At 41.6% G+C, this 27,602-nt stretch overlaps 2 protein-coding genes across 2 annotated transcripts; both read right to left on the bottom strand.

Moving 5' to 3' along the window:
* Positions 1 to 126: 126 nt before the first annotated feature.
* Positions 127 to 2,691, bottom strand: LOC114547919 (uncharacterized). The gene is made up of 3 exons (XM_028567453.1): positions 2,312 to 2,691; positions 2,080 to 2,142; positions 127 to 1,803 (listed from the first exon to the last, which is right to left on the bottom strand). Exon 3 carries the CDS (start codon positions 1,589 to 1,591, stop codon positions 692 to 694), a length of 900 nt encoding a protein of 299 aa, XP_028423254.1. The 5' UTR covers positions 1,592 to 1,803; positions 2,080 to 2,142; positions 2,312 to 2,691; the 3' UTR covers positions 127 to 691.
* Positions 1,656 to 24,424, bottom strand: LOC114562292 (girdin). Its single transcript, XM_028588622.1, has 30 exons — positions 24,021 to 24,424; positions 23,848 to 23,939; positions 21,909 to 22,014; positions 18,391 to 18,460; positions 17,417 to 17,475; positions 17,238 to 17,321; positions 16,794 to 16,934; positions 16,349 to 16,524; positions 14,934 to 15,015; positions 14,163 to 14,321; positions 13,626 to 13,772; positions 13,341 to 13,485; positions 10,966 to 11,637; positions 10,672 to 10,877; positions 10,085 to 10,279; positions 9,265 to 9,395; positions 8,613 to 8,754; positions 8,340 to 8,513; positions 8,053 to 8,214; positions 7,637 to 7,914; positions 6,812 to 6,955; positions 6,523 to 6,709; positions 5,829 to 5,974; positions 5,511 to 5,603; positions 3,905 to 4,110; positions 3,080 to 3,235; positions 2,312 to 2,575; positions 2,080 to 2,142; positions 1,762 to 1,803; positions 1,656 to 1,666 (listed from the first exon to the last, which is right to left on the bottom strand). Exons 1-30 carry the CDS (start codon positions 24,081 to 24,083, stop codon positions 1,656 to 1,658), a joined length of 4,596 nt encoding a protein of 1,531 aa, XP_028444423.1. The 5' UTR covers positions 24,084 to 24,424.
* Between the last annotated feature and the right edge of the window lie 3,178 nt (positions 24,425 to 27,602).

The following is a 27,602-nucleotide window of genomic DNA, read 5'->3' as shown; positions in this document are numbered from 1 at the left end:
CTGCCATCCAATAAGACTACTGGGCGGGTACAAGTTCCCCTGCACCGTTATATAAAACAATGACAAAGCAAATACATATTTTACATAGAGGGCTTCTTTATTTTAAGGGAAAATAGCATTCAGGTACACATCCTATTTTACAAGATTTACAGTTTATTACACATGAACGTCACATTTCCTCCAGGCTTACATTTAAATCTAACAGACAGCTCACCAACATATAATAATTTAACAGTTCTTTCTGAGTGACATGACATAAATAGAAACAGGGGAAATGAACAAAATGTTTTGGCAAACACAAATGTACATAATAGGATTGTCAGTGTGTAAAAGTAAAAGTAAACAGTCCCAATCCAACCCTTTAATGAGCAAAAGAGGACATCTATCCATACGTTATTCAGTTACATAATTTGTGCAAAAAGACAAACAGAATGGAAAGATAATAGGCTACTGTTAATCTCTGAAAACAACTATGCACTAATGTTACTAAAGCTGTGGAAAGAAAATCAGAACCAAACATATTTTTATTTACACCTCTTAAGATAACTGTATACTTAGTCAGTGGAAAGAAATGCAAACATATTAAATTTGTGACTTAAATTGTGTGCTACGGTTGATGTGATGAGAAGTGGACTTGCAGCTAGCTGCAATATTTGAATGTGACAATAGTCAATGATGTGACAGCTGCATTTCATGCAATTGTGAGTGGCTTGTCCTTCTCCTCCATCCCAGCTGTACATTCTACATTTTGACTCTGCTCATTCTCCATGTTGAGCAGTGTTTGTGGTGTCATAGGAGGAGTGGACTCCTGGCTCTCAAGTGGACAGTTTTGCACCAGAGATGGATTCAGACAGAGGAAGGTCTGGTTGGTGTCAAGAGCATCCAGACTGGTCGTGGTCGTGACCACAGAATCGCTGAAGATCGTGTTGGAGAAGACAGAGTTGAAAGTGAACGAGGAGCCAAAAAGTGACTCCTGCACGGGGGATTTGGGGCCGTCTGTGGGATCAAAAACTGCCGGGTCTCTGGGAGGTTTGACTGGGGGAATGGGCTCAGGCTCCCTGTTATTGGTCTCTGGTTCAGGTTGACTCACTGTTTCCTCCTGACCACTGCTCCCTTCTGAAACCTTGGCGGAAAGCGGGTCAGTCTTTACAGTTGCCCTGCAGTCACTGTTTACACTGGAGCGCCGGGATGATCCCTCTGCGGTGGAAATGACACTGCTGGCTCGGGGGAGACTTTTGGGCGACCTGGGCCCTTTAAGTCGCCCCTCTTTGCCCAAAGGGGTTGAGAAGCAGTTGAGGCAACCAGACATTGAGGATGACTTGCCCTGAACATACAGCACTGTGATAGGCGAACAAGCTAAGGTTTGGGTAGTTTCAGCTTTGCTAGAGCTTGATTTTGAATTCATCCCATTCTGCCCTGGGTTCATTTTGACTGTGCCTGTTGAATCTGATGAGCGACGCGTCACTTTCCCTCTTGGAACCCTCCGGATGCTCTTTGTACCCCTTGTGAGCCAGAAGTCCTGAGAGAGCCCATGCTTTTTCTGTTGTGGTGTAGACTGGATATCTGAATTCTGGCTGTTGGTGATGGCCATGGTAGAGGCTTTCTCCTTGTGCCGCTGCTGCTTCTGCTTCTGTGTGTGTTGGGGGGTGGAGGTATCATTGGGGGGCTGGAAGGAGGAGAAGGAGTGGCGTGATGGAGGCTGCTTGACAGGGCTGCTGCCATTTGACCATGGCTCATTTTCCAGACTCAGGCTGAACTCACCGCTGCTCTCACTTTGGGCACGACTCTGGACGCCATTCAGCCCTGGAAAGAGATTATGATGTTTTTCAAAGAGCTACAATACAATATACACATTTTCACTTCTATCATGAAAACGCAATAGTCAACATATTCTTAATGACCAACAGGGGGAAGCAAAGGCAAGTCTTTCTAAAACAGTTGTTGGCCTCTGTAGTCAGCAGAGAGATTAATATGAAACAAGGTCATGATTGCAATTTGATGGATTTGCTCTAATTCCCGAGCTGGTAATACATCTGTATGCTTGCCAATCCTCTAAACCAGATATACACAGGGTTTTACCGTGAGTTTGCAGCTCGTCGTCCTCAAATCCAGATGGCACAGCGCTATCATTTGAATCCTTGTCTGTGGGGCATAAAAATGAGAAATCACTGAACGGTTATACGTGATAGACACTTTTCAACACTTAGAATAGAAAGGCGCCTTCACTCTACTCTCTCCTCTACACACTATTCTAGCATCTAACTAATGAGGTTGACATCAATCCAAAACAGTGGCTCATGAATGCTTCTACCTGTCACCCAGAGCTCAGAAACATCTGGAACAGTGTCGGTGGTGGTGTCAGTGGTTGTGATGGTGACGTGGCCAGATGGTAGAGTGGTGGGAAGATTAAGGTGGAGGATGGACAAGATGGATGTGGTATGGGATGAGGACAATGCGTTCTTCCTGTCCTCCACACAGGATTCTCCTCCTGCCTCTGACCCTTCGAGCCGCTCTGAGCTGTCTGCCCACCGATCCTCCTCGAACGGGGCCGAGGGGTACGCCAAGCTGCTCAGGGCTGCAGTGTTGGACCAAGGAGTGGAAGAAGTGGGAAGCGGATGAGGGAGGGGGATAGAAAGGTGAACTGGTCATGGAGATTAGGAGGTCTTTTTTATTCTATGGTGTGGAAAACACAGAGACAGGGATGGCTTGCTTTCCCTGAATTGTGCTATTATACTTTTGATCCTTACAGAACAGCTGGCACCTGGTAGGGCAGAGCTCATGCAGCACCAGTGTCCCTTCTGCAATGCAGCATTTCTTTGACCTCTGATAAAATATCCCAGATTTTCTTCAAACACAGCTAGCACTCTGCTAAAAAATCACTGCTGCAGATGTTCAAAAATGTAATACCATATCTTATTTAGTTAAGATAGTGGTGGAATGAGGTTGGCATGGATGGACACATTACTAACATATGACTGATGATTTACATCTGCTGGGAAGCATCCACACTTTACTCAACTAAGGTTACTTACTGGTGTTATGGCTTGTAGAACATAAACAATAAAGCATAGTTGTACACTTAGTATAATCAAGTTAGCAGTGAAATAAAAGGCTACAGTGAAGAGGAGGGTAGACACCGGACCACAGTCTTTCTTACACATGGAACGACGGAAGAGGGACTTGACTTTGTCTCTGTCCTTCAGCCTGTTCCTCATACGGGGAAACATTTTGGTCGCTGTTTAACAGCAAAGTGCAGCCACATGGGAGGTAGACAAAGGAATGGATGCAAGCAGAGAGAGGGATGTAAGAGAGGAGACAGGTAGGTAGGGAAGGGAAGGAAATGAAAAGACAAAGGGAAAGAAGGTAGGCAGGGGTGAAGAAATACATTAAGAAACAAGAAAGACATGGGGAAGACATATTGAGGACTGTTGAGGAAAGTTTACACACGTCATGCATCAGCACAAATGACCCTTTGGACATGACACACACACACACACACACACACACACACACACACACACACACACACATACACATTGCAACACCTGCATTATTTATGTATTTATCACACAGTTTTACTTTAAAATCCATTTATTTGAGTTTTTGCGTTTCCTTGGAAAATTCTGAGGTGGAGGGGGAAGTTTAAATGCCTGTTCTACAAGTGCAGCTTCATGTGTAGATGAAACGGCTGTGGCTTCCGGTTCACCCATGTCTCTCTGACCTCTGGCTGTGGGCTGGTCTTTACATGAAAACACTCCTGAATGATCTTTGTGCCCTGCCTTTGATGATGATCTTACTTCCTGGTCTATGGCTGAAGCAGTGAAAGGGGGACTTTGGTTCTGTGATGAGGCCGGTTCCTCCAAGTCAGTGAGGGAGGATCTGAATTCAAGAAGGTCATACTCACTGCTGTTACGCTGGGGTGAGATGGCGTCACCTGCTAAGGCTGAGCCTCCAGAGCCATCTGAGCTGACGAAGGAGCTGTTGTCCTGACAGGTGAGGTGTGGCTCAGTAAAGCCTGAGTTTGTGGGTGTGGGTGGGCAGTCGGGACCATGCTCACGGCTATTGGACTTAATCAACTTCTTCAGTTTCAGGGTGATCCAGTTTCCACGTCTGTGAAAGGGCAGACATACAAGAGAGAAACCTTAACAGAATGAGGCACAAATAACCTCGTACAGGGAGGCCAGGCTGGTCGGCACACCAAAGTATTGGGCAGTCAATCACCAATCATGCAGAAGTGAGCTAGACCAGCAATAAATGTTAATGTATGTTGGATATTCAGAATAAACAATGGACACTTAAAGCTGCTGTTATCGATATTATTTTATTAAAGGAGACCTACTATGCTTTATGTCATATCTTTAATGTTACACTGTCAGATGTTCATATTTAACGTGGCCAAAAGTTAAAATAATAAAGTAAATACATTTAAAAGTAATCCCTGTGAGCCAAAACCTCAGATTTCACTGTTCTGAACGTTCTGGATCAACAGTTTTTTTCTACTCTCGGCCCGGAGTGATGTCACACCGGGCCGGTTTTCTATATCTGCTCCAGGCAGCTACTGCAGTGTTTACATTACTGCTACATGTAGCTACATGCTGACATCAGGGAAACCTGTAATCTTGGTTGCAGATGTTGGTGATTTCACTCTAATTTCGGATCACATTCCTGCTGGAACATGTCTGGTTGTTTAGTTTTTGGCTTAGAAGCCTTTAACGGTGATTTTTCACGGGATACAGTTACGCTATATATACTGTTGCAGTCAGTCTCCGGCTGCAACTGCAGTAGTACAGACACAGCCAGAGCGGAGCAAATGGTGGAGGACAGATGTGGAGACACGGAAGCGCTGACCAATCAGAGCAGACTGGGCTACAACAGAGCGCCTCAGACGGAGAGTGAATACAGGTTGTGCAGCCATGGGCAGTATGATAAAAATAGGTGTTGGTTTTTTTTCATTACAGCATGTAAACATGTTCTAGTAGAAACACAAAATACAAGTATGAACCTGAAACAGTATATAACAGGTCTCCTTTAACAACTCTACAATTCCTCTCAGCTTTACAGAGCATTTTGGTTTTATGGCCCACAACTTTACTGTTTTGGTTCACTCTCACTGCTCTAATGGCTGCATTTTGGGCTGCAAAGTCAGCAACTAGCTGGTAAAAAGCTGGAGCATTTAGCAAGATTTATTTCCTTCAGGAAGTTGGTGGAGACCAAAAACAGAGCTCTCAAAAGAAAATTAGCACATGGACAAACATGTCCTGCTATACAAAGATACAGAGAACCATGGAGCTCACCGTATTACTGACTACACTATGAATATTTCTCGAATGATTAAATAAGTATATGAACTGTGATGTATGTGAGCTATGAAATGACATAACTTGATACTCCTGTTAATTAGCCAAGTGCTACAGAGTGCTGGATGTGAAAACAGAAATTTAACACATCACAATTTCACCATAGTCGGGGTAAAAAAATAATCATAGTTATCACTATTACAGGCAACTTACCTGCGAGGGGGGGATGGTTCATAAAATTTGTACTGGTCCATTATCTTTTCCTCCAGCTTCTCCTTCTGCCTCCTCAAATCATTAAGTTTGTCACTTAACAGAGACCGGCAGAGAGAGAAAACAGATACATCGTCAATTGTGGGCCTGCTGTTGATTGTATTCTGGTGTCCTAAATAGGGTGCATTTTGTGCTGTTTGCAAGTATCAATTGCTAAGCCTTAATGCCATTAACAAACTACTGTAATATGCTGAAAATCAACACATTAGACCCTATTTATTGCTACATTATCTTGTCATGGTGTTGGCCCTATTTGCTTACATATACTGTCTCTCTTCAACGTGAAACAGATCCTTGCTCTCCATAGTCTGCTCCAACAGGGTTCGGTTCTGTAGCATCAGGGTCTCGATCTGGCTGAGCAGGTGGCGATTCTCTTCCTCCAGGTTGCCCTTCAACTGGCCCAGTAGCTAAACATCATAAAGACAAGCAGCCTCTTCCTTTTATATTGCACATTTCATTTATCTTTAGTTTTCTATAAGGTTTGGTTTTGCCTTACATTTGCACTATTTAGAATGTATTACTGTATTGTACACATTACTTATCTTTTTTTAAATTGTATATATTACTTATCTTTCTTTATCTTATTTGTATATATTTCTTATCTTTTATATTAAACTTGTTGTATGTGTCGTTATTGCACTGTGGGTCGGAGATAAAGCCATTTTCAATTGCTCTGTATGTCTGGCACATATTGCTGAATTGACAATAACATTGACTTGACTTGACTAGATATGTATGTATGTGTATGCATGTATGTAAAACACACACAATCATGCAATTATTAAAACAGAAAAATGCATTACTACACACATAGAGTCAGCTTACTGAGCCTATGTAGGCCTGACTCTAAAGAGTGTTTGTCAAGAGTGTGCTGAGGTTAAGAGGCAACTACAAGGTTAAGTTATATTATTCAATAGTCAATACCACACCAGCTCAACCTGCTGCATGTCAATACCTCACACTGGTTGGTGAGCTTTGTGGAGGTAATGTCCAGCTGCTGAAACTCCTTCTTGAGCTTGGAGAAGTCGGCCTCCAGCCAGGTGTGCTCCAGCTTGGCCTCGTTCAGCTGGCTCTTGAGCTGCTTGTGATCCGCCGTTAGCAACTCGTTGTCGTTAAGGAGCTGACGGTATGTCTGGTTCAGCCTTAAAAAAAAAAAAAAACGTTTATGCACGGTAATGTTTATGCCCTTGTTTAAGCTCAAATCCATGCATTAGTGTGTATTGTGTATGCCTGTGCCTCCTCACCAGTCCTTCTCGTCACGGAGCCTGTGACATTCAGCAGCAGTGGTCCTGTGCTGTTCTTTCTCCAGAGCCATCCTCAGCTGCTCCTCCTTCAGGGCTTTCTCCAGGTCTTCTAGCTTGGTACGCTGCTGCAACAGGCTATTGTACCTAAAGATACAACCAACACACATCAACATGGATGAAAACGCACACAGGAATAGGGCTGGGTATCGTCAATGATTTTCCGAATCGATTCGGTTCCGATTCACAAGGTCCCGAATCAATATTATTCCCAATTTTATTTTATTTTCGATTCAATATCATTTAGGTTAGGAACATTTCAGTTACAATACCAATTTCGCTTGGATATGAAAGCGATTCAACAATTACAAGTACAAGGTTCCCTCTAACCTGCTGCATAATTAAATGTATCAATGTTTACATTAAGAATTGACCCCAAAGCAATTACATGAATGTACTTTTTATTTAACATGAACACACAATAAAGTGCAGCTCTTCAGACTCTACAGTCAGTGAGTATTGAGAGACATTTCATTCAGATGTCTTGAGTGACCCCTTTGAAAATGGCCATGCCAGTTTTTCCCTAACCAAAATGTTGCCTAACTTTGGAGGGTTATTTAACCCCCTTCCCGACAAGCTAGCATTACATAGTACCATGCGTACCAATGGATTCCTAAGGGCTGCTACTTTCATATGATACAGACAACGATTGATCCTTGGATTTTATTAATCGATTTTGATTCAAATTTGGAAAATCAATTTTTTAAAACCCAGCCCTACACAGGAACATGTCGGGATCTTGTACAACATGGCCTGACAATAGTGCACCTGTCCTGCAGTGTGCGATGCTCCAGCTCCAGAGTGCGATGGGCGTTTTTCACACAGCCATGCTTGCCCATCAGGGCCTCATACTCCATAGCTTGCCGCTCATGCAGAGCTGCCAGCCGCTCGTGATCTCGTAACAGCTGCTCATGAACAACGCGCAGGTCTTCGCGTTCCCGCATGGCGCCGTCACGCTCGCTTTCTGTCCCTGACTGCTGCTGCTGCAGCTGAGCATTCTGGGCCATGAGGGAAGCACTCTGTGAGTTCAGAGTGGATTTTTCCACCTGGGGAAGAAAGGGACCCAGTTGATGTAGCATTTCAGTGTGTACTGTCTGCATGCAAACTGATGCAGAGGTTTGAATATACCGTACGTATGTGTGTATGTTAAGTGTATCACCAAGAATAATGTGTTGTGTTGGCACCTGCAGGTTAGCGTTGTGTGTCTGCAGGGCTGTGTTGTTCTCCTGCAGTGAGGCAGCCTGCCTCTGCAGGGCGAGGACCTGAGCCTGCTGGCTGTCAGACTGACTCTCCAGCTGCCTCAGCTGGGCCTGCGTAGCCTGGCGCTCTGCCTCCAGTGTTGCATTCTGGAGTGGAGAAGAGAACATTATTGTAAAATGTGACATGAAAACAAGGAGGTAGTGTTGTTTGGTCTATCAGTAACATAAATCAACATCAAAAGCTAGTGCTTTAAAAAAGGTCAACCACTCACATTCCTTTCCACTTCAATGAGACGGTCTTTGAGCTTCAGCAGTTCCTTGGTGGCCTCCTGGCTTTCACGCAGCCATTCGCTCATTACCTTGCCAGTCTCTCTGGGAGGGGTGGAACTTGATGCTGTCCACTCTTCCTCATGCCTCTGTTGCAAGGCCTCGTAGCTTAGCTTCACCTGTAGTGTCAAAGGTTAAACACTTGGGTCTGTAGCAAAGTACAATGCATTTTGTTAAGTGATTTTTTTCTCAACTGAACTGTGAACTTTATGACTTACAGTCTTGAGCTCCTGGCGCAGCTGCTGGTTCAGGGTGGAGGATTCCTGCAGACGAGCCTCCAAAGCTGCCATCTTGTCCTCTTTAATCCGAAGCGATTTTTTCAGAGACGACTCCAATTCTGACTCCAGCATCTTAAACCTACTGCATAGAGGAAAGAAGGACTGTTGTAGGCTACCAACTGTGGCATTATAAAGCATTATTTATTCTTCTGCGTTAAATCTACGTCGTAGACGGGACTACACGTCACGGTGACGCACGTCTCTGTTTTGGCTTGGTAGTGTTGTATTTCCCCCTACTCGTTTCCTGGTTCTCCTTCTCCATAAACAACATGAAATCAAGGAGAGGGGAGGGAGGGGAGGGGAGACACGCTAGAGTCGTTACTCGCTCCTAAGCAAATCCCTTCTTCGCTCTCTCACTCACTCTACCACACACTCCCCAGGCACACACACACATGCCGGCCCTGCTATTCTCCTAAAGAGATTGACGCACACATCAGCGCACGAGTATAAACTTCAGGCCACTTACGTAGGCTATGTCAAAAGCTCTGCGTGGAGCCTCCGCAGAACCATAAATCACGCTTAACCCTCCTCATTTTTTATCATATTCACTTCAAAGGTTACAGGATGGGAACTCCAAGCAGTATGTAAGCACCTGGTGTCTGTAGCCTCTTGTTCAGCTTGCTCTGCACTCTCCTGGCTCAGGGCCTTCATTTCCAAATCATGGGCAAGCCTCTCCAGTTCATTGTTTCTCTGCTGGGTCTTTAGCTTCTCGCTCACCAGCTCCTAAAGATGGACAGTATATGTGGATTAAACTTTTTATTTTTTTTAAAGAGATTTTTATAGACATTTAACATGGAACTTAAAAACTTAATTATATTGTTCAGGCAAAGGTTTTAACCATATATATAATGTTTTATATCTATGGTTTTAACCAACAATTAGGAGATGACATAATTATTTGATTTGTGCTAAAACTTTGACTTCAAAGTTAGGACATAATTCCAAATCCACAGAACCAAATGTTAAAAAAAACAACAATTCTCTGCTTTATGTTAATCTGCAGGCCTGGTTAAATAAGAAATTACCATAGAAACAACAAACCATCGCACGTGTCAGAGCCTTCATCTTAGGACATAAAATGCAAAACACTTGCAGAAAACACTTGGTTAAGTTACGTCACTGATGCAAAAGAAAACAAAAACATACATTTTACAGGTATGTTTTACTTGCTTTCATCAGATTTTTCAAAATGCATGTTTGTAGTTTCATCAGATTTTTCAAAATGCATGTTTGTAGTTAAGAGTTCGGTGAGTTATGCATCCTAGTACACTTGTGTGCAGATAATATCTAGCCAAAACCCGTGTGAAACACATGCACACTGCTGCTGTAAAAGAAACTGCATCATCAGTGAAACGTCAGGGCAGATTATTTATTCGGTCAGCGTAAACCAGACAGCACAGACTTCCTCTAACCTCTCTGAGGGTGGCCAGGGTCCTCTGGTCGATAGCAGCTTGCTTGCTCAGTTCTCTGTTGTCTCTCTCCAGGCCTTTCACCCTCTCAGCAGTCTCCCTTAACCCCTCCACCTCCTTTACAAGAAAACGCATCTCCCTTTCCAGGCTGGCAATACAGACATTGCTGCTGTCTAAGTTGGCTTCCTGGATTTCAGCCTGAGAAAGAGGAAGGTAGAACAGTAGCCATTTAATTCAAGAGCAATGTAAGTCTTCCAATCATTACCCTACCTTAGGTTAATTCAATTCAATTCAATTCCATTTTGTTTATAGTATGTATCAAATCATAACAAGAGTTATCTCGAGACACTTTACAGATAGAGTAGGTCTAGACCACACTCTATAATTTACAAAGCTCCAACAATTCCAGTAATTCCCCCAAGAGCGAGCATTAGCAGGGGCTGTTGCGACAGTGGCGAGGAAAAACTCCCTTTTAGGAAGAAACCTCGGCAGACCCAGACTCTTGGTAGGCGGTGTCTGACCGGGCTGGTTGGGGGTGTGATGAACGGTTAGCATCTAACAACTTATCTTTAGATAACAAGCCTATTTACCTGCTGGCGGAGTCGTCGATTCTCTTTCTCTAGCTGCCTCTTTTCCCTCTCCAGGACTGTGGTTTCTTGCTCCAGGCTTTGCTTCTCTGTTTCCAGTTGCTCCAGGCGACGTGCAGTGATCCGAAGTTCTTCTAAAGTGGCCTCCAGACTCTGGTTCTCTGCCTCCAGCTCCTCAACCTCTGCCTCCAGGCGCTGAACTTTCCGGTCTAAAGAGATGGAGGGTGGGTAGAAACCTTAGTAATTTTATGCTTGCATCATTGATTCTTAAATATCGGTTTAATCTACAGAACCTACCAGTGTTATCGAGAGAAGTCTGCAGATGCTGGTTAACTGTGTCCAGGGCCCTGCACTTGGCCTCCAGCCGCTGTGTGTGCTTGCTGGCATAGGAGGAACGTGTTGGCAGACCTGTGAAGATGCTTTCATGGCAGGGACTGCTGCTCTTCGAGCCAGGGGGGCTATCCCGTGATCCAACAAAACAATGGAGCCTATTGTGATTGTTTTCTAAGACTTCCAGATCAGACATCATTTCTTTAAAATGATCTCCGTCCTCTAGCTGTCCTTTCTCCTTCATATGAAGGTCTGGATTCTCGGTGAGAAGGATCTCACTCTGGACTCCCTCCAGCTCATCCTCTGCATGGAGTGGCTGATGGCAGTGTGAACTTCCATTCAGCATCTGCTGTGTTACTGTGCTGAGCGGGAATACATTAGTGTGGTTTTCTATATGTGAGCAGGTGGTTTGCAACCCCGTGGGTTCATCTGTTGACGAGGTACAGTTGTTGGCGCTACAGACCACCTGGCAGACATGTTCACACTGGAGGTGGAGGCCATGTTTGGGCTGCGCGCTGTTGTTAATAGAGGCAGCTCTGAGTTCCTCTATGCTCCTTAAGAGACTCTGGTTCTCCTTCTCCAGCTTCAGCATCCCACTGCGGGTCCTCTCACTCACCTCCTCGCTCAGAGTCTGCTGGCCTGTACACAAACACATGCTGGCAATTAACTGAAGGACACGAGAACTTGAGACAGACAGAATGAAAGACTAGTTGCAAACATTTAAAAGCTTTTGGTACGCAGAGACACACTTTATAACGTGGATACCTTTATTATATCTGTGCACAGTTTGAATGTTTCTTGAGTCTAGCTCAGTTCAGTTAGCCTATTAAATAAGATAATTCTGTAGGATCAGTAGCAGAATGGTACAATACAAGCGCTGAGTTTTTAAACTTGCTCATACATATAATTCTACATTACAATCCTAACAATTAATACTAAACTTTAACAAAAAAGATTGCTGACATAAATCTGTAAACCACAATTTACGGTGTTTGGCGAAACATCTACTGATCTGTGGACATCTAGTTAATGAGCTTAAACTCTAGGACGTGTTTCAGCATCTATACATTCAAACTGTATGCAGAGACATGAAGAAACAGATAAGAGAAGTATATAAAAGTGCTAATAGATTAAAGCACTACACAACACATTGACATCATTTACATATCAATTTCCTTATTTTCCCTACCATTCCAACAAATCCCATCCATTAATTGTTCCATCACTTCATCTTACTGTGTCACCAGCTCTTAGAGCCCGTTCAGACCAAAAAAAGCAATCTGCGGTGTGGGAGTGTCACTGAAACCAGCTAGCAGAAGTAGACTTTCACAGTTACTGTTTTCTGTCAGATCCTTTATAGATCTCGACGTTTTCAGACTGCACTTGAAGTCAGCCTCATTTCACGGAGAAAGAGAGAGAGAAAAGAGACGAGCGAGACCGATCAACTGTGCTCTGTTGTTTGTCACACATTCAGGTGTTACACAAACTCCCGGACTTTCTTGTGGCAGCGATAGAGGCAGTGATATTTCCTGTTTCCTGTTTCCTGTACGGGATTCTCACACCGCCTCAAAACCGGCTGACAAGTCTGATCGCTGGTTACATGATTGGCCACCTCAGCGTGACGTGGGGTTGAGTTTCTTCAAAAGTTGAGTCGGTCTTAAAGGTCCCATAGCATGAAAATTTCACTTTATGATTTTTTTTAACATTAATATGCGTTCCCCCAGCCTGCCTATGGTCCCCCAGTGGCTAGAAATGGTGATAAGTGTAAACTGAGCCCTGGGTATCCTGCTCTGCCAGCTCAGAGGGGCCAATCTGGAATCTTCTCCTTATGAGGTCATAAGGAGCAAGGTTACCTCCCCTTTCTCTGCTTTGCCCGCCCAGAGAATTTGGCCGACCCATGAGAGAGAGACATCATGGCTTTGAAATGAGCAAAGTGGCAGTTGATCAAGGCCACACGCCCCCCCCCCACCTTGCCCCCCCCTCCCTCCTCCTCAACAGCTACAGACACAGAAATGGCACATACTAAGGAAAGCTCATTGTGGGACTGGCTCTAGTGGCTGTAATTCTGCACCAAGGCTGAATTTCGGGAAAGAGACTTCAGATACAGTATTAGGGGACCACTAAGGTCTATAAAAGCATCTAAAGAGCAACATCCAAAGAGCAACATGTCATGGGACCTTTAACTTTTTGCCGCAGGCCGCTGCGTTTTTTTCCCGTCTCCACCCCTGTGGCAACACCCGCCGCCGCCTAAACGCACTATCCCCATTCAAAATGAATGGAAAGACCGGCGTAATTGCTGCACCATTGAACGGCCAACACAGGCTGTCTGGATGCAGACTTACCCTGGGAGTTCTCAGTTGTCTTGGAGAGCTGCTCTAACTCCCAGCCCAGGTGCTGGGACTCTTCCATGCTCCTCCTTTGAGCCAAACAGAGAGCCAGGTTTTCCTCCTGCAGCTCCTCAATGCGCCTCCGATCTGCATTCCTCTCCTGAAGGCGAGACACAAAATATCAGCAGCAGAGGTATGAGTACGGATTCTGTCCAGCCGCTCGAAAGACGTGGTAGAGGCTTAATGCAACGCAACACAACGGTAAGAAAGAAGACCCCTCCTTGTGTGCAGATGTCTGACCTGTTCCATGTCGTGGACCCGGGCCTTCAGCAGCAGACTGTGCTTCTCAAGCTGGTGAATTTTATCGGAGCGTGCCCTCCAGCCCGCCAACTGATCCTCCAACACCTCTTTGGTCTCCTGTAGCACCCTATTATCCTCCTTTAGCTCCTAAAACACACACACAAAAACCATCAATATGTGATTGTTGCAGCAGAGTATTCAGTGATTCAATTCCAAGAGAGATACTTTATTGATTTTTTTTTTTTTATATATTACACAAACATGCACAAATAAGACCTATACATGCACTAATGGAGAGATGTCAGAGCGTGGGGGCTGCCCATTAAAGCCGCCCCGAGCAGTTAGGTGCCTTTCTCAAGGACATCTGAGCAGTGCCCAGGAGGTGAACTGGCACCAGTCCACAGTCCGTGCTTGGTCCGTACAGGGACTTGAACCGGGTCCCAAGCCAAGTCCCTATGGACTGAGCTACTGCTGCCACAAAGCATACGTATAATTATAATAAAATCACTGGTAAAGCATTTGTAAGACTGCATCAACCTCCACTTTGGCCTTGTAGAACTCCATCTTGTGCAGTTGCTCCCTGTAGCGTCCCACTTCGCTCTCCAGCTTGTCCGCCTTTATGGCTCTCTCTCTCAGGGCGTCCAGCTCGTCACGGTAGGTGCGGGATGCACGGGCGTCTACAAGCAGCTGGGAGTTCTGGTGAAGATAGAGGCATGGTTCATAGAAAAAACTTACAATAAATGGAGATCTGAACCATATCTAGTCCTGGAAGTCTTCAAGTGTTTCTCAGCATAATATCAGTGTCAGTTTGTTACATCATTTGTATTTAAAGCTGCATTGATCAATGTTTTATAATAACAATAAATCAAATGAGTACTTGTATTGTGAAATGGTAGTGAATAAGCCACAGATAATTATCACCCAACTTTGCAGTTCCCATTTAGCTTTCCCTTTGTTTAGCAGACAAAGTTAGCAACTAGCTTGTGGAACATTTAGCAGCTAAAAAGCCAGATATGTCCCTCAATTTATGCTGCTTCATTTTGCCACAAATGTTTGGTTGTTGGAAACATGTGAACCATGCTTGGTTGTTGGAAACATGTGAACCATGCTAACATGTGTAGCCTCCTTTTCAGACAAAGCCCTACAAGCTTTTGTTGTATCTGAGTCAAGGTTTAAATTTGCTGTCATTAAGCACTGCTCTACAGCAAAGTGTGACGTGCAATAATCTGTATAATCTGCAGAGCGGACAGGAGGTTACTGTGTGTCACAATCAGAAGGAGCTGCAATTTATTCTTTGTCTTTTCAAACCTCCTGCTGGATCCTCTTCAGTTCTGCCTCCATGCTCTCCAGCTCATGTCTGCAGTCCAGCATCTGCTCACTCTTCTCTTCTCTGGTGGGGTCAGATGTGCAGCGCAGAAAGACAAGCAGACGGGCCGCTCAGTTTGCATTACTTACTACTTTTCTGCAATACTTTTACATATATTTAAATACTGCAAATAACCAAACACAAATGCCCCTTTTAAATGTTGTTTCATAAGCTAAGTGGGCTATCATTAATAATGTTGTTAGAAACTTGCATTGCACTAACCTACATATACTTGATTGTCGAGAAGCAGATGCATGTAAGAAGAGCTGTTGCAGATTCAGATGTATTTATGCAGATGAAAGAAGTGTCTTAGGCCAGGACCATACATGATGCTTTACGTGATATTGTGTTTGCTCAGAGGCAGCAGTATGTGAATCTGAGCTTCCCAACAAGAGAGGACAATACAGCAGAGAAGATGGGATGCGGAGCAATGATGGAACTGAGATTTTGATCAGATCAGGGTTAGTGTGTGTGTGTGTGTGTGTGTGTTTGTGTGTGTGTGTGTGCGTGTGTGTGTGTGCAGTATCCACTGAAATGCAGAGCTAATGTGGGTCAGTGGTGGTGCGCACAGCCATGGAACCAGTAATGTGGGCCAAACTCCCAGGGGCAACTCTTATCCTGTAGTATCTCTCTCTCTCTCTCTCTCTCTCTCTCTCTCTCTCTCTCTCTCTCTCTCTCTCTCAACAATCATTGTGGGAAGGGACAACTAACTTCCATCAGTGTGTATTTTTGATTTCATGCCATTTGCGCTGTATTTAGATCTCAGATCAACACTTTTCCTATGCATTGGCATGTTTGCTGTAAGATGCTTTTATGACTAGCCGTGTTCCCATTCAATTGTCAAAGGAACATGCCAGATTCACATTTTACTCACAAAACACAACAATTAAAATATGATGCATTATTATTCATTAAACTATCCACTATACTTTAAATAGTGTTTTTTTTCCTCGTGTTTTCTTGTTTAATTGCATTGCATATCTTTTTTGTAAATAAAATAAAGTGTTACATTTAAGCTATTGTAAGCATTCATGCTTAAAATTACATTTAAGCATGATTCTTTATATTATTATATTACAATATATTATTTCTATTTTAGTTTCTCTCACAAAGTCTGGAACATAATGTGACCACTGTTTGTCTGAACCGAAAAAAGTACAAGGTCACAGTAAACTGTCTCTATGTGCAGATTCAGTTTCCCCATGCCAGTTGAGATGTAACCAGGGGAGTTGTACAGGGGGGAGGAGGCGAAATGGCTACGAGATGTCCCCTGTGTTTTTTAGATTGTCTTTATGTGTATCAGATTGCCTGTGAGAAATGAAGAGTCATGTTAAACCATGCAACATTAGGTACTTACAGTTCTTGTCTAAGTCGTCTAATCTTGGCTTTAGAATCAGCCAGCTCCACAGCCAGGTGTTGCTGCGTCCCCGTCTGCTGTTGCATGCTGGGAGAGTAGCTGCCAGACTGTGGGCTGGAGGGGGTATTGAGCAAACTAACAACACCTTCCTTTTCCTGCATTAGCTCTGCTATAGTCTGCAAAAAAAAGACAGGTCAAGATTAGCTTTAGCATATGACTCAATACCAATTGAAAATCTGTGCACTCAGACTGTAAAAATGTGTTGACTGAAACGGTTCTATCCATAGAGAATTTTCATGTCTTAACAAGCACACTTTGTAGCTACTTTATACCCAAAATACAACTTCATGCAAAAGATATGTTTGGATTCAAACACAGGTTTAGATAAAGTTAATATGCATCTCTTAAACAATCAGAATAAATTATGATAGAATGTCATATATACCTCTAGATGGGTGTCCCTCTGGTCCAGAAGTTGTCGGAGGTGTGTGGCCATATTCCTCGCTACGGCCTCCAGCTCATCTGGGTGCACCTCGCTGGACTCCAACCACTGCAGATCCAGCACGTTCTCCTGACTATGAGTCAACTGGTTAACATGGAAAGGGACATTCAGGGTAGGAGAAAAAAAAGCACAATATAATGTGAAAGAATATAAAGTGGCACACGGATCCTCAGGATGCAGCTACAAAATGACATACACAGTTACTTTTTTCACTTCCCAATAAATCCTTAGAAACTTTCATACAAACTGTATTTCTCATAATATATTTAGCTAACATGAACAACTGTATTCTTTATTTTTCCCAGGTAAGAGCACGACTACACACAAACTGATATCCTGCACAACGAATGTGGCATTTCAAAGCGCACGTCATAGAAAGTCAGATACCTCCTGAATATGTGCAGCTATAGCAGCTTTTGTGTCAAAGTCAAGCATCCGGATCCTCTCGATGTACTCCTCTTTTTTCTCACACTGAAAGTGAAAATGTTAACAGATTTAGATCTCCACAGCTCATGCAGTCTGTTTCAGGTTTTCTGCACAGCCATAGTAAGATAGTCAGGTTTTACCTGGACTGCACATCCCAACAGCAGCAGCAAAAGCTTCTTCATTTCCTCCAGACTTTGTTCTGAGGGGGAAAAAAGTTCATTATCTGATATAGAACTTATCAGATTGAAGTACCGAGGGCTGCTGGCATGGATTTAAGTTGAATAGAGTGCTGGCTGGTGAATTTAGGTCACCACTTGCCAAAGCCTTACCATCACAAGGCTGTGTAGTTATCAGACTGATAGAGTGCAATTGAATTAAAACTGTATCAGAAACTGTATTAAAGACCTAACGCAGTCTGTCTGTGAGGAAATACTGTAATTGTTTTCAGTGCTGGGAAGCCTTTTTTGGCAGGAAACTGCTGCTTGATTTTCATTGTTGACTAATTAGAAACAAAGATTATCACGCATTTTGCATTGTTGCCATTTTCTATATGCGATTACCAATTACATTATTAGTTTATAGTTATAGCTAGTTTAGTTTAATTAGCAAACAGTTTTAAAGTGGACATATGTTCATTTTCAGGTTCATACTTGTATTTTGGGTTTCTACTGGAACATGTTTACATGCTTTATATTAAAGCACATAATTTTTTTCATACTGTTTGTCTGATTAAACCTGCATTTACCCTATGTCTAACACTCCGTAGTATAGTATAGTATAGTATAGTATAGTATAGTAGTGACATCACAACTGTATGGAAGTCCTAACGGCTCGTTTTGACACTTTCACAGTACGTATAGAACCTCGACCTGCTGTGATATTTAATAGTTTTAATATATAATATTTTAATGAACTTTTTTTTTCTTAGATCTTTTAATTCGACCAGTTTAGCAATGACACTAAATCCATACTACACATGTCCTAATCCTAGGTACATGAATAGAAATCAATGCACTGCTTATTGAGTATCAGCAAACAGACTTATCAGGCTTCCAACCACATACTGACTTTGCAGCTCCAATAGAGAGGAGAGATAAGTAATAAAAGAGCCTACCACAGTAAGGAGTCCTGCCTAGCAGCAACACGTTTGGCAAAGGAATCATGATTAATTGTCTCAGATTATCCTGCAAAAAAGAAAAACAAAGAGGGACGAGGGAGATGGGTGGAGAGAAATAAAGGAGATAAGCACGTTTTAGACCAAAACTGAAACAAGGACAGAATACAACATTTCTTGTGGTCGAGCCAAAGTGCTTGAATGGACAGGGACGTATGTATGTACAGCACATAGCAGCTGCTTTAACACGTGTATAGAAACACAGCCAACAAATGGAGGAGCGCTCTGAATGGGTAGATGACAGAGCCAGTTTCCCTGGTGCAGTGGGGAAATCCACCAAAAGTGTTTAGTACGGCCTTGTATCAGGCTATGAGTGGCTTGCGTGTGTGTACAATATGTGTGCTGTTGTGGTGTATGTGTGTGTGCAGTGTAATAGTAATTGTTAATAACTCCTAATGAGGAACAGTAAACATGTAAAGTTCAGGAAACCATAACTTATTCCCATATGCAAGGAAAGCTACAGTTGACAGGAATCATTTAGTCTTTGATGTAATACAGTCCGCCATGCACTAACAGTCACATTTTCTAGAGATGGCCACCATGACCCTTGTGTTGTCTTCCCATCAACCTTGAAAAAAAAACCTTTTTTTTCTATGTTTTTGATGCCTTTTTTTCAGTTTGTTTTTGCTTTTTCCAACGTTTTAAATTGTAAAATGTTTCTTCTTTACATTCTCAGCACTTATTTCTACATCCCATCCATCCATCCATCCATCTTCGTCCGCTTATCCGGTGTCGGGTCGCGGGGGGAGCAGCTCCAGCAGGGGACCCCAAACTTCCCTTTCCCGAGCAACATTAACCAGCTCCGACTGGGGGATCCCGAGGCGTTCCCAGGCCAGGTTGGAGATATAATCCCTCCACCTAGTCCTGGGTCTTCCCCGAGGCCTCCTCCCTTCTACATCCCATATTTTGTGATATAAAACAAAAATTCAAAACGGGTCAATTTGACCCCAAGTCAAAACAAGGGTTAAGGAAAGTTGAACTGACTGGCCATGAATCTCCCATCATCCTCTACTTCCTAGCTTGTGTGGCTCTTGTGTGATTATGGAGTGTGGAGCTGAGAGCAAGTTGTTAGCAAATCATGGTAACAACCCTAAACTAAGATGGTGAACATGGTAAACACATTAAACCTGCTAAACATCTGCATGTTAGCACTGTCATTGTCAACATGTTAGCATGCTTACATTAGCATGTAGCTCAAAGTACCATTGTACCAAAGTACAGAGCAGCTAGCATGGCTGCAGAGACCAGTGGTGTAGTCTATGTGATACACAGGTATACGCAGTATACCCACTAAGAAAGCTCCATATACCCAATTAAAAATGCCCAATGACACGCAACAACATACTTTCCATTATATTTTTTATATATTTTGAATTGTAATCTGTGTTATACGTTTATCAGTGTTTTTTGTCCCCAACGGTGCCTTCCAGGCAGCGCTGTCTGGGAGGCACTGGTTATGGTTATGGTTATGGTTATGGTTATGGTTATGGTTATGGTTAGGGTTAAGGTTAGGGTTAGGTGCCTTGAAGGCAGCGGTCGCAGCGCTGCCTGGAAGGAGCAGTTGGGGGCAAAAAAAACACCATCGAGCGTGTTATACTTTCTTCACATAGGCTAAATAAATGTATTTCCACTGTAAATTGGTGCATAAAATTGTACCCGAATACAGGAAATGAAGTTGTTCATGCTTAAAACTTCCCTGGGGGAGAACACCCAGACCCCCCCCCACTATGATATGCCCCCCACCATATACAGCACAGTCTACCCACTACAATACATTAGACTACACCACTGGTAGATACTATTCAGTCTAATTTTCCAACCAGTGGAAAAAATAAGTAATTTACTGACTTTACAAACATAAACAAATAACCAAAATTGGACATCCAGGACTGATGTGGTTTTCACACTACAGCGGTTAAAAGATGCAAGAGCTGCCCTACATCTGCTTTTACTGCATGAAACCTATTCAAGAGTTATTTTAGTATGGGCAAAAGCATAAAAAGAAGCTGCAGTCTGTTTCAGGCATAAATTAATTCTGACATTTTTCCTTCCTGTTAGGTCCTTGGATGTGACTAAGAAGTTACCAAACTTTGAGTTTACCAAGAGTAACCACAGTAGAAACAATGATTAGATATGATGATACCAGATATACTATACATCTGTGCTAACAAAAATATAGTATATAACCCCCCATTATTCCTTTCAAATTCCTAATCAAAAGAATTTGATTGTTCCGACCTCAGTGAAATTACTTTTCTTGTGCTCTTAACTGAAGAAAGCTCAGCTTAAAATGTATTTAATTACTCTCACACAGACAGCAAATCCAAGATTCAACATCAGTAGTGTCTGCCCACAAATCTCGTGACTTAATGTGTCGCTCTAAAGCTCTTTCTGTCTGTCTGTCTGTTTGTCTAAATTCAATTCAATTCAACAACTTTATTAATCCCATAAGGGACAATATGTTAAGAGCAACTACTGAACAGATAGCACACACATACAGCACACAAGCCTATGTTATTGATATTTTCTTTGGCACACAGAGAACACAAAACACAAAGAATGGTTAAAATGATATATTGCAAATGTTTTATGTAATTAATGTGCAATTAATTACAGTGGAGCTACAAAGCAATAGTGTCATTCAGTTTCACTCCGCAGCTCCCAAAAAGCTCACACAGAAACACAATGAATAGTTGGTTACAAGTGTAGAAGCCTACGCTTATTGGAAAGCAGCCAAATGAATATTTTTACAAACCAATGAGAAGGTTTCTTAACTACTTCCAGTAACCAATGAAATGTCTCCAGTTAAGTTTAGCTTGTCCTTCAATAGCCATTCAGACATATTGTCTCGTCTTTCCCAATGACAAACTGTCATATACTTTACTCAGTTTAACATACAGAATTTTATAAATAGTCTCAAGCCTCTCTACAGCTCATAAATCAGTGACCAAGAAAAGCCCCAGAAAAAGGCAATCTGACTACATCTCAATGTCATAGCTCATACAACAGTGTGACAATTTCGAACAGATACATACAGAGAAATGTTCAAATGATTAACAAATAGTCAAAGGAACATGTTTTCCTTAACACCTACAGTACATATTGGCCTACAACCTAGTGAGTATGTCTGTCTGTCTGTCTGTGAAACTGACTGCAGCTTTACTGTGGCTCTGTGCTGCGCTCTAACCTCACTCCTGTGCTAATTATACAGATGTGTCATGGCTGATATTTAGGGCATCAGCTTAACAAAAACTAGTTGATCTACCAACTATCTGGTTTGCGCATGTGTGAGCCAGTGTGTGCGTGATGGATGATGCAGAATTGCAAGAAATCCAAGGTTCATGTTCCATGTTCAGATACCATAATCTGATGTAGAGAGATGGAAAGCTTAGCAGTCTGTATCTTTGATAACATATAATATGGCTGAGAAACAAGAACAGGGAACATCCAAAACTCACCAGATAATAAGTCTTGATTTGCTGGACAAGGAAGTTCAGGTTCTGGATTCTCTGACTTGGATCCCTGCTCACTTTGTTTGCACCCTGAGGCGTAGCCGAGGGATTTCTGAAGACGGGATGCAACATAAAGGCATTTTATTTGACATTTCTGCTAATTACAAACAAATGGTTGTCAGTGGAATGGAGTAAGAGGAAGAAGAAAAGCTGGTAAAAGTCTTGGCTCAGGGATCGCCATGAAAACATGTATGAAGTCTCTATTCATTCCTAACTTTAGCCTGTGTGACATCATTCCTTTCAGCCAACAAACCACACTGTTTTCGAGCCAAATGGGGTGGCATTAGACTTTGCAACCCAAAGGAAACCCTTTAGCTGGATTCTCAGGCTGTTGGCTCGGGCCTAATGTAGTCTGGGGCTGAACTGTCATACATTATAGCTGAAATGCTATCATTCATGAACCTTTGTGCAGTTATATAGGTCAGACTTCAGCGATGGACTAAAATGTATATCTAGGCCAAAATGTGTATATAGTCTTATAATATATATACGACTGGGAAAAGACAGAAAGACATAATGGATGAAAGAGAGACAGAGATGCTGCCCAGTGCATCGCATTTTTTAGTCTGCCTGTCTCCATCTCAGTGCTGTTTGTCCTGTTTATGTGTCTCTCCTCCCTCCCTCCCATCTGTGTCCCAATGCCTCTAAACAGCAGCAACAAGGCCCTAATCCCAGAGGGTCTCCCAATCCAAGAGATTATCCCGCCTCTTCCCCTCCCCTCGGCGCAGCATTGTTTTGCATTTAGAGCTGGTTATTGTGACCCTTGGGGATAAGTGGGATGAATGGATACTGTAGAGTTGGGGTGGCTAGACAGCATTATCCACAAGTGCATTGGGTCATCAGTTTTTTCACCCTTTCTTTGCAACTCTTCAATTTCAGTTCTAACATCAATGTCTGAAGTGCCAACCAAAGACAAAGACTAAAGCTAGGGTCTCGCCACCTGTCAGCTCACAGCAGTTTTTGTCACATTGTAAATTGCCAAAAGGCCATCAGTTGAGGGTAATTCCCTCAGAACATAAGGCACCCAAATCATAATCTCTTAAGTAGCGTCTTGACAGTATCTATGATGTCCCTCATGTCTTGACAGATTTGTAGTCTTTTTCTTCTGTCCCTCAGTGTCTGTAACTTTCTTGCTAATTCTAACATTTTTTAAGAAACCCTAACCTGTAAGTAATGAGGAAGTTGCATTTAAACACTGCTGACTACAAAGATCCCCTTTTATTACTGCAGAGTGACAAAGCCAGTACTGTTTGTGCCTGGATAAGAATGTTAGCTTGATACTGTATCAGTAGCCGCTATAAATGGCATGAGGAGAGAAGATAAAGTATTCTTAAAAAAATGACTTAATTAGGGTTGTTTGCTAGTGTTTGAAGGATTAATCATAACTTAATGACAGATGCTATATAAAGTCTATAAGAGCCTACAGCTTCAGAACACAGGCTACTACTACGGCTGGGCGATATGGAGAAAATGAAATATCACGATATTTTTGGGCAAATACCTCAATATCGATACCGCAACGATATTGTAGTGCTTTCACAAAATATTTACACAATGAGGTTGTGATAAATAATCATCAGTAATGTAAATATAATTACTAAGTGGGTAAAGGCAAATAATAGAACAGTTATAGTCTGGTAAGTTCAGAAAATGACATCACTTTACTGTATTGCAGCCTTTAAAACCAGGAAAAGACAACACTTATGCCATATTACGATATCCAAAATCTAAGACGATATCTAGTCTCATATCACGATAGCGATATAATATTGATATATTGCCCAGCTCTAGCTACTACTCTGAATATCCATCTGGACACCGCTCACAAGATTTGACAAATGAAATATAAGATGCAAGAACAAAGCTGTGGCATGAAGTGACTTACATTTGTGTCATTATGTCATTCAAAAAAACTCCATCCAGTAATTCCGAAAACTCCAAGTGCATGCCCCCATCATGTGGCATGAATGTCTTCACCTAAATAACACAGAGAATATACAGGATGACAGGTTGATATCACAGTCTGGCAGGAAATCGGAGCCTTCTGCAATTACTTACCCAAGTGACAAGTGGGCTCAGCATGAACAGATCCAGACAGGGCAGAACAACTCCAATTTCCATCGTTACCAAGGTTGTGGGTGATAAACCTCAACAGAATCTCCTAGTTGTGTCAATCCGGAAAAGACTGGTAGCACACTAACTAAATTTCCTTCATAAGTGAGGCAGTCTGGCACGAGTGCACCATCCAAATCGTCCCATGCATCTTACTTAAACTAGTTGATTATTTCCTCTGCGGTTGTACAGATTGTCGGCGTTTTTTACTCACATCCGCCAGTTTAAACGTCGCCAAAGCGGTGTTCAAGCACAGTCCTATCCGCATTTTATCCTGCAACAGCCCCCCACACACACACACACACACACACTCTAACATCCTCCTTTGGTCCTCTCTGCTGCAAAGGCATCTGCCGCCAGTTCCCCTCCAACCCTCCTCCTCCTCCTCCTCCTCCTCCTCCTCCCAGCTTCCCTGCTCGTCACACAGAAAGAGTTAGAACTGATGTAGGCTGTGAGCGATTTTTACAAATACTAAAACCAAAAGTGACAGTTTAGCCAAGTGTGCTATTTCCTTTTAAAAACTCTTGGACTAGACACCATAACGTGAAATGTTCCCTCCTTAGTTCGGATACAGTTGCCACTGCAGCAGACGCGCTAATAGAGCTATCTGAAATATCTTTGCCTTTTAATCTGTCACCATGACAACGGCGCCCCCACCCCTCCCCCCATCATCATCATCAGCAGCAGCAGCAGCAGCAGCAGCAGCAGCAGCAGCAGCCTCTCTTTCACATGACAACAAAAGCAACGCTGCTGCTAACACATCCACTTCAACGTTAGCCACTTAGCTATGGTATATTGTTGTTCAAGTAGTAGGCTAACTATAAAGGGCCATAACAAAATAGCAGGATGTTATGAAAAGCTGCAACAACTTTTTGTAATGTTATAAATGTGTTTTTGTTTAAATGTGCCTATTATTTATTTTAAATTAGTTTAAGATTTAGCAAATTTTCACCGGAACAACTATACCTACACATAATAAGTTCCCCTCCAATGCAATTACCGTTAATTCATTTGCAAGTAAATTCACTCATCATGAGCACTCTACGATGTAGACTAATATGATTTTGCGCAAAAAAATATTTCGTTCAGCTAAGGAATCCTGTTCAGCAAGTGCTAATAAAGTGATGAACTGAATTTTAAAAGGGTGGACTTTATCCGAGACAGATATGATGGGGTTCCTTTTGAATACAAACCCATCATGCCAAACTGTGGCTTTCAAAACTAGCAGCCGGTGATGGTATGATGGTGCTATGGCGCCTCCTTGTGTTAAAGACTGGAAGCAAATCTGAATGCTAACGTTCAATCTGTCATAGATGTAGCCCATAGATATATACATATATGTATATATCTATGGATGTAGCCTACGATACAAATAGCCTACTATAAAAAACGATGTAACACTATATATTATAATTTTGCAGTATACAAGTAAAATGCCTTTAGATAAATCGTAATGTGTTATTTCTAAATATATTTGTATATATATATTTATATATATATATATATATATATATATATATATATATATATATATATATATATATATATATATATAAGTACAGTACAGGCCAAAAGTTTGGACACACCTTCTCATTCAATGTGTTTCTTTATTTTCATGACTATTTACATTGTAGATTCTCACTGAAGGCATCAAAACTATGAATGAACACATATGGAATTATGTATTTAACAAAAAAGTGTGAAATAACTGAAAACATGTCTTATATTTTAGATTCTTCAAAGTAGTCACGCTTTTTTTTTGATAACTCTGCAAACCCTTGGTGTTCTCTCAATGAGCTTCATGAGGTAGTCACCTGAAATGGTTTTCACTTCACAGGTGTGCCTTGTCAGGGTTAATTAGTGGAATGTTTTGCCTTATTAATAAAAAAGCAAAGGGCGGCTACTTTGAGGAATCTAAAATATAAGACATGTTTTCAGTTATTTCACACTTTTTTGTTAAGTACATAATTCCATATGTGTTCATTCATAGTTTTGATGCCTTCAGTGAGAATCTACAATGTACATAGTCATGAAAATAAAAAGGAAACGCATTGAATGAGAAGGCGTGTCCAAACTTTTGGCCTGTACTGTACATATATGTATATATCTATGGATGTAGCCTACGTTACAAATAGCCTACTGTAAAAAACGATGTAACACTATATTATTATTTTGCAGTATTGAAGTAATGTAAATAATGCCTTCAGATAAATCGTAATGTGTTATTTCTAAATATATTTGTATATATATATATATATATATATATATATATATATATATATATATTGTTTTTATATATATATACATCATCATACATAATACATCAGTCCTGCAATAAATCCTACCTTCATTAAGATTATAATGTTCAGAACATTTTGGAGGATGTAGTTTGTGGTGTTGTTGAACTGTATTGCAATAAATAGAAATCTGGTTCTGTTATTTAGCCTGCCCTCAATATAAATGGGGTGGACAAAATAATAACACCTGTCAGTGTAGCACAACACAATTAAACAACACCACAAAAATATAATATTAAATGTGTAAAAAGTGTTATTTTAAAGGGATGTACTTTTTTTTGCAAAAGCATACACTGCCTCACAATAATAATAATGCAAACATTTAGATTACTATATGATTTCCTTAGAAATATTAAGATTTTCCAAAAGTTCAATCTTAATAGATTTGATAAATCTTAATGCCAGATGCCAGATGTTTGCCCTCATTCAACAGCCAGATAAACCATTTATAGTCCACTTGTATTAAAAGAGGAACCACGAATATATACAGTTATTTGACATAAAAATAAATCTATGTATTCCTATAATGTGTTAAATAGAATACTGGACTTATCGACTCCAATGGGATGATAATTATGTGTGTGGGTGGTGTAGGCCAACACCTTCTCCTTCTCAAACTCATCCTTTTTTGTTCTTTGATGGAATCAGATTGCTTTATCTATATCATCTTTGTGTTTTTATTGGATTTTTTCCTTTTCTTTTCCAGTATATTGATTATTTGAGATAAATACACATTTTAATAAAATAAATCTATATCTATTTACTTTACTGTTTTCTATCTAATATGCTAACACATCATGTCAGGTATTTTTTTTTGTCAATCATCTTGGTCTGGTGTTTGTCTGCCCACCAGTGGCCAAATCTGGTTCATGTAGTGTGTCTGAGTTCATAACAGAGTGTAGATGATCATGGAGTATCACACAAACTGAACTAATGGTTTGGACTATTTCTAGTGTGATTTCTTGGACATACTGGAGATGCTCTGTTTTACCAACAGGAGACTCTAGCTTTGTAACAATGCAATATTTAAAATGTGTTGTAGGTGCAATTTGAGAAGATTATATAAAACACACTCATCTCATTAGATATGCCTGCATGCATACTTACTGCTTTGATAAAAGGAAAATATGAACAATGGCTGGGCTGCACTATGTTAGTGTAAATGTGGGCCACTCTATGCTTTCCCAGCGAAGTGATGTTGAAATACACACCACCACCACAACAACAACAA

Source organism: Perca flavescens, chromosome 2 (assembly GCF_004354835.1).
Source record: "Perca flavescens isolate YP-PL-M2 chromosome 2, PFLA_1.0, whole genome shotgun sequence".
NCBI classification, from domain to species: domain Eukaryota; kingdom Metazoa; phylum Chordata; class Actinopteri; order Perciformes; family Percidae; genus Perca; species Perca flavescens.
The sequence above is the reverse complement of the archived record's forward strand: the minus strand, read 5'-3'. Positions and strand labels throughout refer to the sequence as shown.

Coding starts and splice junctions, on each gene's coding strand:
- LOC114547919 (XM_028567453.1), bottom strand. CDS start 1,591: ATGGCCATCACCAACAGCCAGAATTCAGATATCCAGTCTACACCACAA.
- LOC114562292 (XM_028588622.1), bottom strand. CDS start 24,083: ATGGAAATTGGAGTTGTTCTGCCCTGTCTGGATCTGTTCATGCTGAGC. Junction 17,476..18,390: donor AGGCAGGACTCCTTACTGTG/GTAGGCTCTTTT, acceptor TTTCCCCCTCAG/AACAAAGTCTGGAGGAAATG. Junction 5,975..6,522: donor AGCTCACCAACCAGTGTGAG/GTATTGACATGC, acceptor TATGATGTTTAG/CTACTGGGCCAGTTGAAGGG.